Source organism: Zea mays, chromosome 1 (assembly GCF_902167145.1).
Source record: "Zea mays cultivar B73 chromosome 1, Zm-B73-REFERENCE-NAM-5.0, whole genome shotgun sequence".
Classification (NCBI taxonomy): Eukaryota; Viridiplantae; Streptophyta; class Magnoliopsida; order Poales; family Poaceae; genus Zea; species Zea mays.
This window is the reverse complement of record NC_050096.1, coordinates 226,569,336-226,581,596: the sequence shown is the minus strand read 5'-3', so window position 1 is coordinate 226,581,596 and position 12,261 is coordinate 226,569,336. Positions and strand designations below refer to the sequence as shown.

At 43.9% G+C, this 12,261-nt stretch overlaps 1 protein-coding gene across 2 annotated transcripts; it reads right to left on the bottom strand.

Annotated features, from left to right (window-relative positions):
• Positions 1-376: 376 nt before the first annotated feature.
• Positions 377-4,975, bottom strand: GLG1 (ADP glucose pyrophosphorylase small subunit leaf 1). Of its 2 annotated transcripts, none has more exons than XM_008666513.4 (10): positions 4,542-4,975; positions 3,544-3,840; positions 2,974-3,243; positions 2,671-2,850; positions 2,250-2,353; positions 2,017-2,128; positions 1,795-1,893; positions 1,603-1,722; positions 820-937; positions 377-720 (listed from the first exon to the last, which is right to left on the bottom strand). In XM_008666513.4, the coding sequence occupies exons 1-9, from the start codon at positions 4,794-4,796 to the stop codon at positions 821-823; spliced, it is 1,554 nt and encodes a 517-aa protein (XP_008664735.1). In that variant the 5' UTR covers positions 4,797-4,975; the 3' UTR covers positions 377-720; position 820. The 2 variants fall into 2 exon arrangements, with proteins under 2 accessions (XP_008664735.1, NP_001384060.1); NM_001397131.1 differs by having other exon boundaries at positions 413-644; positions 4,542-4,926.
• Between the last annotated feature and the right edge of the window lie 7,286 nt (positions 4,976-12,261).

The following is a 12,261-nucleotide window of genomic DNA, read 5'->3' as shown; positions in this document are numbered from 1 at the left end:
TAATTTGAGATGAGGAGTATTAAGTATCTTATAAGTAGGTGGATCAAAGTAATAACTAGCTAGCTAATAGTTGGTAGCTACTCCATCGCAATCGCGAAAAAAAGAAAAATTCAAAGCCATACTTATATACTAAACAATATCACTGTAAAAATTAATAATAATTATTATGAAAAATTTTATAATAATTATTATGAATTTTTTTAATAAGACAAACCGGTTAAACTTAGGGTAATATTGTCAAACGAAACGGAGGGACTATTGGCTACTAACTATTAGGGCGAGTAGATCCAAATCTGCAAACCAGCGACGCTTCTGTTCGTACGCACAATAAGCAGAGCATGGCCTTTATGGCTTCGCTCAAAGCAGCACGGTATGGTAATTAAACTGATCAATGACACAGCATCGAAGATGTATCCCAAATCCAGCCATCCAGTTTTGATTCAGCATTGTACTAACTGTTTCTGCTACAACATTATATATAACCCACAACATTTAAGGACAAAAGATCAGAGAGAGAGAAAAAGTGCCTTGAATGACACATTTTATTGTTTCCATGATCTCCAGCACACTGAACTGCAGATCAGGCATGTAACCAGATGCTGATCATTGTCGATGACACTCTGGCTTGCATGTCGCACATCCGCCTGCAGCACAGTACAGAACAGTGATCTTGTGAACAGGCAGGCTTGCAAATTCGAGCAAAGATGTAACATTTGCAACCTAGTTGATTCAATATTTTGAGTGAGATGTGTTTCGAAGTCTTTGCATGTGAAGCTTTACTGACAGCAGTTTGTGTAGGAACAGGGGGAGAGAGCTTACTTCATATAACTGTCCCACTAGGGAGTAAAGCATCCTTGATCACTGTGACAATTCCACCTTTGATGAAGTACCCGTCTGTCTCCCTTGCAGCTTCTTGAACATTGTCAGCGTTGAGTATCTGCAAGATCGACGAGTCTCGTGAGAAATATCACGGCCATATAAAATGTGTGGCAAGTCTAATAATGAACTGTTCGTGTTTAATCATATTACAAGCTAAGACTTATCTGACTCATCAGATGATCTGACTCATCTGGTCATGACTCATGACAACTTAAATTTATGAATAATCAAGTGCAACAGGTCTATCAAACAATGACAATAACAGAGAAAGGGAATAGGATCAAGATTACAGGATAATGGCAGCTGTTTCTGGGTGGAACTTGAATGGCATATGCATGGGCAGTATTGCAAAGCCAAAGCACAAACTGATATGAAGCTCTGCATTTCAGGTTTTATTGTGTATTTTTATAACAAAAAACTGATATGACTTGTTCACAGTTTTTATCTCGTGGAAAACGGGACCTCAGCTTGATTAGCTCAGTTAAATACATGCAAATGTGCAGGATGAAGATTTATGCAGGCAATTGGGGAAAGATAAGTATGGACAGCCATATTATATAGGCATCTTCCATGTAAAAAACGAGAGCATGCAAAATTATTCATATTTTCGAAATAAATGCAGAAATTAAGAGGAGAAAATAACATATCAAGTATTATGTGGTATCTTAAGGTAAAAAAATAGACCAATATATTCTTGACCGTTAGAACATCAGTTTGAAATACCTTCACATTATCTCCAATTCGAGCATTCTTGTCAATGATTGCTTTTCTGATGTGTGAATTCTTCCCAATACCAATGGGAATGCCACCATTTTCGGCAAGGAGTTTCTTGTCAGCTTCAGTCTGGAAAAGAAGAACGCCAAGGTGTGAGCTCTCTTGTTGCATTGGCAGCAGTGTACACTTGTATATATTTACCTCATAGTAGTCCGCACCCATTAGTAAAGTGTCCTCTATGATAGCACCTTCAGATATGCAAGAACGGAGTCCAACTACAGAATGGTGTATCTTGCAGTTCTGTGTGCACAAGATCAAGGCATAAATGTTTTAGTAAATGAATTACGGGAAAAATACTTTGGAGGATATAAAGTCTATATATAGGTTTTCAAATATGCTATAGTAAAACAAAACACTACTTACTTTAATAACACATCCCTCACCAATAACACTGTCTGTCACATCAGCATCAAGAACCTTTGAAGGTGGCAGATGTCGAGGTTGTGTATAGATTGGAGCAGAACGGTCATAGAAGCTGTATTCAGATTGAAGGGAAACGCTAAATCAGCAGGGACTAATTGAAATTATAAGATTTGACACGCATGCGGCGTTGTAACTTTCTACTGCAGCACAGTGAGAAGTGAAAATGTGCATACCTGAAATCTGGTATTGGCTTCTTGGTTATTCCCAAGTTTGCATTATAAAATGCCTCAATTGTACCAATATCTTCCCAATAACCATCATATAGATAAGCCTGAACCTGCAGACAAAAATAAGGTCTTAAATACCATTTTAAAAGGTGTAACCCTTCCCTCCCTCCGGCCTTGAGCCAACCCAACCTGCCTAGGCTTTCTAGCATGCTGTTCTTAGGAAACACTTGATGCACATAAACTACAGATATGCACTCCAATGTAAGTGTTTAGATAATAGTAAATTTATTCAGAAATGAAATGCTAGGTTACCAACTTATGGAGTCTGACATTTGTGTGAAAGGGCTATATACTTTTTATTACAAAAAGGAAACATCAGTAAACCGAAGAAAACAAAGAGCTAAAAGGTTATATAATCTCTGCATACCCTCTTTCCAATGCTTGTTGCACCTGGAATAACCTCACTTCCAAAATCATTGGCTCCAGGAAATTGTTCACGGAGGAGCTGAAGCATTACATCCTTGCTAAAAACATATATACCCATGCTAGCAATATAAGGCATTTCCTTTGCCCTCTCGTCATCAAGGCCAAGTATGGTGGTGTCAACCTACATCAATCAGACAGAAATATGAGATGAAGGCATTTTAAAGGGGAATATTTTAGGTTCACTAAATGATTGTCAACAAATGTATGTCAAGTTAGCTTGAAAGAAAAGGCAAATTATGTGTACCATCATTGCTTTCAACTGATCTCCTTTCGGTTTCTCAGCAAACTCAATAATCCTCCCTTCTTCGTCAATTTTCATGAGGCCAAATGCGGTTGCACGTTTCTCATCCATTGGTAGGGCAGCAACAGTAATATCAGCATCCGTTTCTCTGTGTGCCTGAATGAACTTTTCATAATCCATCCGGTACAGGTGATCGCCAGCAAGAATTAGAAACTCCATCACATTATGTTCCTCAAATAACCACAAGTATTGCCTTACAGCATCTGCAGTACCCTGAGAAAAAATATAAAAGAAAATCAGTACTTGGAGTAAGCTAGTGAAGTGCGCTAACAAAATTTCCTGTAGATTAGCATGCATTTGCTTAAGGCATGATGGTACACTTCAAACTCATGTTCAATAACCAACTGGAATGACCTTTGTTGTCTGTACTCTGTTGGTTACAAATTTGATGGTAGTGCGAAGTGAGAATATGCAATGGAGAAAATGTAAATATGGTGTCAGATGTGCATGTTAACGAAATGGCAGATTTCACATTTGAGAAAATCAGAAAAGACACAGCATTAGTAGGGATACCTGAAACCAGTTTGGATTATCTGGGCTCTGCTGTGCAGCTAAGACTTCAACGAACCCGTCATTCTTGTACCCTCCAATGTTGTTCCCGTAGGCTCTTGAGAGGTGACGGTTGAGGGAAGCAGAGTTGAATTGTGTTAGCACATAGATCTTGGATATGTTGCTGTTGAGACAATTGCTGACGGGGATATCAATCAGTCTATAGTTGGCACCCAATGGCACTGCAGGCTTGGCACGCTTCTTTGTCAAGGGGTACAATCTAGTCCCAGCACCACCTCCGAGAATGATTCCAAGAACACTCTGAACCAACCAACAAATGTGTGTTATTATGGTATACAGCCAAGAGTGAACATCAGAAATGGACACTGACAGCTCTGAAATTCAAAATCTATTAGCACTCCTTGGAAACTAAAAACATAATTTCTGCATCACGACAAATTTAAAAGACGGGACACAGACAAGTTCAAACAACAGAGGCCACTCGAGGATAAATGCAACAATATAATTTCTGCATCAGACCCAAAAACTAATATCCTATATGGGAAGAAGAAACGATTAAATAAATAAGTCATGATCCAAAAATACCAACAACTACAGCCCTCACAACATCTTGATCAATTTATTACTGGATAGTGGCTCCTACAAGTACTCCTATTTAACGACACGAGCCTCGCAACTACTGGCATCATAAAGTTGCTTTGCTTCATTCTTTCGGTACCTAATACATACAAATAGAAAATACTGCACTAAGCAGCAGACACGTGCACATGAGAAGGCGACAATCCCAGCCGCCGATCTGCGCATCTAGATGAGCAACGCGTTATTCATAAAGATTAAAAAACAATCTTTTGCGCGCGCGTCCCAATCTCCCATCAGGAACGGCAAATGCGCCTCGAAGGCGCAACCCGACGGATCAGAGGCAAGCCGCAAGCGAGAGAAGTCCAGGCGCGCCAAGAGAAACCTCCGCGTTCCCGTGCAGTGAGGTGGGCAGCGGGGCATACCGTGCTGGCGTCGGGGTCGAGGCAGGTCTGGGAGCTCTTAGAGTCGGACACCGCGCGCGGGGAGAAGACGAACGGCCGGCTCCGCGCCGCGGGCGTCGAGACGGACATCGCCCGGCCGCGCCGTCCGTGGCGCGGGTGTGCGCAGAGGAGGCGGAGCGAGGAGTCGCCGGAGGTGGACGGGGAGGGCGCGGCGCCGTGGTGTCGCGGAGGGATCAGGGTCCTCGACGACGGGGAGGCTATGGCTGCCATCGCCATTGCTCCTGCTGACTGCGGTGAGGAAGGACGAAGGAGGCGAGGCGCCCGCGTGGCGGAGCTCACGGGGAGCCTGTGGCTTGGCGAGGGATCGGTGAGTGAGTGAGGCCACACACTGACACACGGTCTGTCGGTCTGATAGGGAAGGTAGTGGTGGTCAGACTGCTCGTGTGGCTGTGCGATTTTAACTCATCTCTTTGTAGTACGGGATCTTAATTTTGTTTTCTTTTCTTTTTCTCGTGACAGTGAGTACAAGACTTAGAATAAAGATAAAGTTTAGTTTATATCATATCAAATATTTAAATATCATTATAATTATTAAATATAGCCTTAATTAGGTATAATAATTTTTTTCTTTTAGTCTTTATCTGTGTAATTAATTTTATAATTAAATTATATTTAATAGTATCTATAATCATCATTTAAACATTCAATGTGATAGAAATTAAAGTTTAATTGGATGGAACGAAACACGTCTTAAATGATCTCGCGTCTACAACATCGGCTAATTTAAGCAGCCTGGTTCATGACTAAAGTTTAATATGTATCACACCTAATATTTAAATGTTAATTATAAGCATTAAATATAGTCTAATTACAAAAATAATTACATAGAAGAAGACTAAACTGAAAGTCAAATTTATTAAACCTATTAGTCAATGTTTACCAATATTTATTGTAGCATCATATAAATGAATCATAGACTTATCAGACTTACTAGATTCGTCTTAACGTTTAGTCTTCATCTATACAATTAGTTTTATAATTAGACTATATTTAATATTTTTAACTAGTGTTCAAACATTTGATATGAGTCCAGAGATCCAAACAGTCCTAAGTTTGTTTGTTTTCCTAGTTGATGTCGTCACTAGCACTACCACCACCACCATTATTATTATTATTATTATTATTATTATTATTATTATTATTATTATTATTATTATTATTTACTGCTGCTGCTATTACTGGTATTACTATTACTACTGTTATTATGAGGATCGCGGTATGTATCCTTGGCCTTAGAAATCATTTGCAACAGTTTGTCATGCTTTCAAATTGGTCACTCGGTGGTAGCATTCGATGGAGGGAAGGCTTTAGGGGCTTGTTTAGTTGCTGACCTCGCATAGGACTGCTGGCAGGCCTAACATAAATAATAATAAGGGACTTTCGTTACTTTAATCTATTCAAAAGATAGATTAAAGGAAGACGATTACAAGAATAATAATACTTTTAATAAAACAAAGACATTTAGAAAAGGTAATTAGTATCGCCTTACTTTTGTTGTTTCTTCTTCATCATATACAATTACAAGTATACCTTTTATAGGTAGAGAAAGAAGTATAGATGTGAAGAAGGTACAACTTCATAGGTGGAGTAAGTCAGGTCACATCGAAAAACGTGTCTCCTATGCATGGTATTGTACACCTACTTATAGTGGTGGTGTACAACTTTGTGAAAATTACATTTATATCCTTAGTCTCATACATATTAGCTATAAAATCGATTAAAGGCATTGTTGACAATTCCTTTGTAACCATTTTGAACAAGCCTTGAAGATTTCATCTCTACCTTTGTCAACATGTTCATATTGTGGAGCCGAAGCTTAGGGCCCCGACCCTCTCGATGCATGCAAGACGAGCCCTTGAGTCCCTTGTTTGTTACAACAGATCCGTCTGGGGCGCGTTCTGCCTTTTTGTAGATCCTTCACACGTGTCCACATCCGCTGAAAAGGGGAAGGGTGAGCATTATCATGCTTCCCTCGGTGATCGAGTTCATGGCGCTCGACGAGTTACAAATGGGTAATCCGAGTGAGGCCATGGTTCCTTTCGCAAGAGCCAATCATGGGGTCCGATGGTGATTGTTCTCATATTTCTAGGTGCCAACTCATATAGTTATTGGCTCCGTTCGACCAGGATCGATGGCTCACTTCCTCTCTTCATGATAAACCATGAGTCAGGCATCTCCTTGAACGTGGTCTGGAAGCGGTCTTAGCGCTGGTTCGCTAAGGTCTTGGTTGTTAGTGTGCCTACTTCCAGTCACCCCTCACTATGTTGTTTCGGGAGCGTCCGCGAGCCCTAATGGGATGACCTTTGACTCCAATTGTCACTGATTTAGGCCACTTTTGTCCGGCAGTAGTTGCCCATGTGGGTTCTGATGCCCTCACATCTATAGAGGAGGTTGGGAGGTATCAGATGCAGTAGGTAAGGAGTTTTGCGGTTGTGCTACTTGTCGTCAATGCCACTATGGTCTTTTCCACGAAGCTTGTCACAACTCTCCTCATGCCCTTGCCCTTATGGTATGTGTAGAGGTCTGGTCCTGTACTCCTTTGGGCTTTAGTGTTCCTCTTAGGGTCCTGGTCCTCCTGATGTGTGCGAGACGAGTGCTCGAGTTCCCTGTTCGTTACAGCGAATCCATCTGGGGAGCACCCCGTCTTTTTGTAGATCTTTCCCGTGTGTCCCATCTACTAAAAAGGAGAAGGGTGGGCACTACCATGCTTCCCTCAATGGTTGAGTTCATGGTGCTCGATGAGTTACAAATGAGTAATCCGAGTCAGGCCTAGGTTCCTTCCGAAGGAGCCATGTGTGGGGTCAGCTGGTGACCATCCTCATATTTCCATGTACCAACTCATATAGTTATTGGCTCCATTCCACTAGGACATATGGCTCGTTGCCTCTCTTCACGATAAACCATGAGTCAGGCATCTCTTGGGGCTCTTGCACTAGGGTCCTAGCTGCTAGTGTGCTCACTTCATGTCACCCCTCACTCTATTGTTCTGAGAGCGACCACGAGCCCTGGTGGGCTAACCTTCAAATTCTAATTGCTTGGACCCACCTAACCTGCTCCTTGGCGTCAATTGGCTCAGGTTCCGGGATCCTATTCCTGTGAAGGAAGAGAGATAAAAAGAATGGACAGAGATGGGCGAATGGCCTTACCGGGGTGCAGTTGTGTGGTTGTGGGGTCAGGCCATCGAGCCAGTCGCGCAAGGTAATTATCACCTCCTACCTGAGCTGAAGTTGGTGGCCACCGTGCCTCGAAGCTTGGTCAAGGCATGCATATGTCGTGCCATTCTTCATTCCATGTACTAATGGTTGGCAATGATTTAATTAGGCATTGATGCTTACTAGGACATGAGCCTTATCAGGTGACCAAGTAGTAGAGAGATAGTCGTTCTTGGTTTGGGAGCCTCGCTGGTTTGGTTGCTCTTACACCTTCTTAACGCTAAGCCACTTTCTCCACGTAATCATCGCCTTTCCGAGCTCTTCAATGTTCCTACCCTCTATTCGCCCTTGTCTTCCCATTACTTCCTCCCTTTGTAACATATGGCATTCTAGAATCGCTCTAGGATCGAGCAAAGCCACCTGGATGCCCTCATTGCCCAAGGTCTTCTTCGCTAAGAGGATTTGAAGCTTCCTAGGCATGAGGTCATCCCCAAGCCGCCAATGGGCTTCATGATGTCATTCGTTCATTTTCATGAGCGAGGTTTTGCAATGTCGCCACATCCCTTCTTGGTTGGGCATCTACACTATTACAAGATCCAGCTACACCACCTCAATCCCAATGGGATTCAACATATGGCAGCTTTCGCGGTGCTGTGTGAGGGGGTACTTGGGGCCGTTTCCCATTTCCATCTTTAGTGCCACTTCTTCTTGGCTGAGCTACTTTGAGGACAGCTTGCACCGGGTGCGCCGGTGGAGCCGGTGCAAATCGGGCGCACGACCATTCACATGCAGGGTACGCTCTCAAAAAGTTATGTCCCCTATGTCTATGCCCGTCCAACAAGTGTTGGTACAGTCAATGGTTCTATCTACACAACCAAGGGTCTCCCCTCGCCGCTGGTCATGGCCATCCTCCTTTTTTGTCTGAGGCACCTTTAGAAGCTCCCCAAATCTTGATCTAGGGGTCCTTGAAAGCGAGAAGAAATGGGTTGTTGGGTCCATCTCCACCGTCGAGATCCTCCACAAGAAGGGAGTGACGATTGCGGGGATAATAAGCAATTACCTTTGTCGGGGTGGGCCTACATATGGCGAGAAGACTCCCCCTATTCAAGATGATGGTCGACACCTCATCGGAGGGCACAAAACTAGGCACATCAGATCCGAGTGATGCGAACATTGATCGTTGTTTGTGGGACGCCATGGAGGCCCGCAAAGATGTGAATAGGGCAACCATCATGTTTGTCTTTTTGGTTCCTGGGTGTCCTCCAATGTGCCTAGAGTCAGGTTTCATTGAGTTTATGAGTCCATTTGTCTAATTCACTTTTAGTTCCATTTTCCTTTATCATTGTTAATGTCCCTTCCTTCTTCTAGCCTTCTTCCATGGTACTATGGTATGATCATGTCCCATTGCCAAAAAACACGGTGAAGAAGGAGGCGACTTGTGCTAAGGTGGAACAACAAAGGAAAGATAAACAAGCCTAGATCAAGAATAAGCAACACTAGGCCCAACGCCAGTTGCATAGGGATCATGATACTAAACCAGACTCCTTGGAGGAGGAGGAGGACGACGACGAAATCGCGAGCATGGGGGCGGGGTTCCTAGATGTCCTCGAGGATGAAGCTTGCTTTGGCCCATTTCGTCACCCATGGCCGCCTTGAGCGCTTGAGAGCCATAACGTGTCTCCATGAATCGGAACGGGGGTGGGTAGTCACTAAGGCCTAGATCGCAATTATGAAGGGAGAGGAAGATCATCCAATCGAGGAGGAGGAGAGACTGCTTGCCCGTCTTAGAGGTAGGGTCCCTACTCCTTATATATCGTGGGGTCAGGCTCTAATTGTTTGTCCCTTCGCTTTTTTCTAATTAGATATGTCCAAGAATCTTTCTACAGCCAAAGGGAACCTCATTGAAGTGCAGATCGCCTGGAAGAGCTCGAAAGGGACCATCATAACCTGTCGAGGGTGATGGACACTGCATAGGGGCAGTTCAGGGCATCATAGTTGCCTAGGTCGGACGAGCGGTTTCCACTACTATGTCGCAGGTGCGCTCTTCTTTTTTGTTTATGAGTGGAAACTGGAGCACACCCTAGAATTTCATCATCCTCTGCTGCTATGGAGAACTGCACATGGGGGCAAGATGCCAATCCCTCCTCCCCCCGACCTGAGGAGGGTCTTTTAGATAAAAAATCGAAGTGGTGAACACGAGGTTTGTAGATGACGTATCTGTTTGGCGTTGTCCCATCGGCTAGAGAGAAAAAGAACTGATGTTGCTCGTCTTGGGGACTTCGATGTCCTCCAAAGTGTTGTCACTGCTTTCATTCAGACCTCGGCAAGGAGAACGTCGAAAACATGCAAAGGCCCCTACCTGGCGCACCAAATGTTGTTATTTCCATCCAGCACCAATGAGTGAATTTATGTATGCATGTTTTGGGTTTGGATGGTGTGCTCGGTGGGCACAAGATTTATACTAGTTTGGGCTAAACATTCCTACTTCCAGTCTTCTGTGGCTCGTGCTACCAACACCTTTTGCTCATAGTAGGGGTTACAAGAGGGCGAAAGAGGGAAGGATACCAAGTCTCTATGTGTGATTCGGTTGGATGATCTATGTATCCTATGCTTGCTTTTAGTTTTTTGGGCTCTCTTCTGTCGTCCAACATCCCACGACTGCCCCCCTTCTCTCGTTGGGCTAGCCCTCTTCCTTTTATAGACAAGGGGGTTGGTTATAGGTATCTTTCCTTGGATGGGATCATTGGGCTGGGTAAAATGGAGTGGTTCACCTCTAGTAAAAACCTTGATGTACGGTGATACTCATCCTCATGTAAATACCCAATCGTGCTCATTTAAGATTGTTAGGGAAGCGTGCAGGTGATGGAGTCCGAGCGTCATCATTACTCCTCTTGTCCTCCTCTTCTCACGCTGACCCTTGGTCTTCATAGCCTGGCCTCTAGCTTTCCATCGTTGTCTTGTGTGCTTTGTAAGGCATCAAAGTACTCAGGCCTAGGGCCCATAGGTAATGGGTGGGGCATAGGCCTAGGGCTTGTAGACCATAAGTGGGAGGAGGACCGACTCTTTCCCATGTCGTGGCTCGGTGCTAGGCGCATTTTTAGTGCGGCATGCGCAGTATTGATGGTGAGGGTGATCTGTAGGCCACACACAGAATCCACTCGAGTGGTTCCCTGGTGGTTCGCCTGGCCTCCTTCATGGCTCTGCCTCATTCGATCCCTAGACTCTATGTGCGGGTCATGATAGATGACGAGGCCCGATCTTTCGTAAGGAATGATAACTTGATTGGGTGGAGATCTCAACGTTGATTATCCAAGGCTTCGAGCAAACGGATCCTCGTAATCACTACACCACTGCTCCGTTGATTATCACCCATGACACATGAGTGACCTCGCCACGAAGGCTTATCCCTACAAGCACAATCATGAACACAATCAAAACTGCATTGATCACGAGGTGGGGTCTCACAAACCGATGAACGGTGACACTATTCGATGACAGATATGATCTAAGTAAAACCTCAAACCCTAATGTGGCAGCTACTGCTATTAAAATAGAGGTTAGGGGCGTGCACAACCCATGGAGGTATCCCTAATGGGCTCCAACACGATACATGACCCAACGGCCCAACAGACGATATTGCAACACCAAAATAGAATCTGAGCAGTGAGCACTGACTTGTTTCGTTGATTCTCGTTGACTCTAGAGAAATTTTAAGGTGGGACCAGTTGGGTTGGTTAGATAATCTTCTTATCTTTCCAACCATATTAAGTCCATTGCAATAGGAGTTTGGATGCGTCCTGGGCGTCCATTTTAGTGTAGACTGGTCCTAGAACCAGAGATGGAATCGCAGCCGAGTCGTACTTGATCTCCTTCCTATTGTGGATGCCCTTGCTCCTCCACCTCTACAACTTGGCCTTTCCCAAGTCCTTGATGGTCCTCTCCAAAGTTCGTAACATTAAAACATCCATGTTACCAAACGTAAGCTCTAAAGCACAATTGACTAGGTTATAACAAACCTGGAGATTCAGATTTCGTGCATGTGCTCGTGTTGTTAGTCCATGTATTCTTTGTATGGGAGTGATGTCCTCATCATACTTCCCCGCTTGAATTATAGTCGTTCTCGACTTAGGCGGTGGCCAAGGGGGTGGCCGAGCAAACCTAGGATGTACAAGGCCTTTAGGCCCCAAAACAGACGCCGCTGATTTCTGGCAGATTCTAGACATCATTTTGCTATGACGATTTTGATCAGCTCCAACCGTATATTGACATGGGACTATTTGGGTTGGAAAGCTTATCTCCCTAGCTTTCCAACTTTATCTAGAACGTCGAAAACAGAGTTTGTATGTAGCCCGGGCGTCCATTTTTGCGAGACCCACTCCTGCAGTCCGAACCGGATTCACGAATAAACTAGACTTTAACTCCCCTTGAGCTTGGGACTCTATGATTGGGCCTTGACCACATAGTTGACATCCATGTACTCATCATTCTCCCCTTGGTTTTGAGACTTCCTCGACTCAAAGTCATTGGTG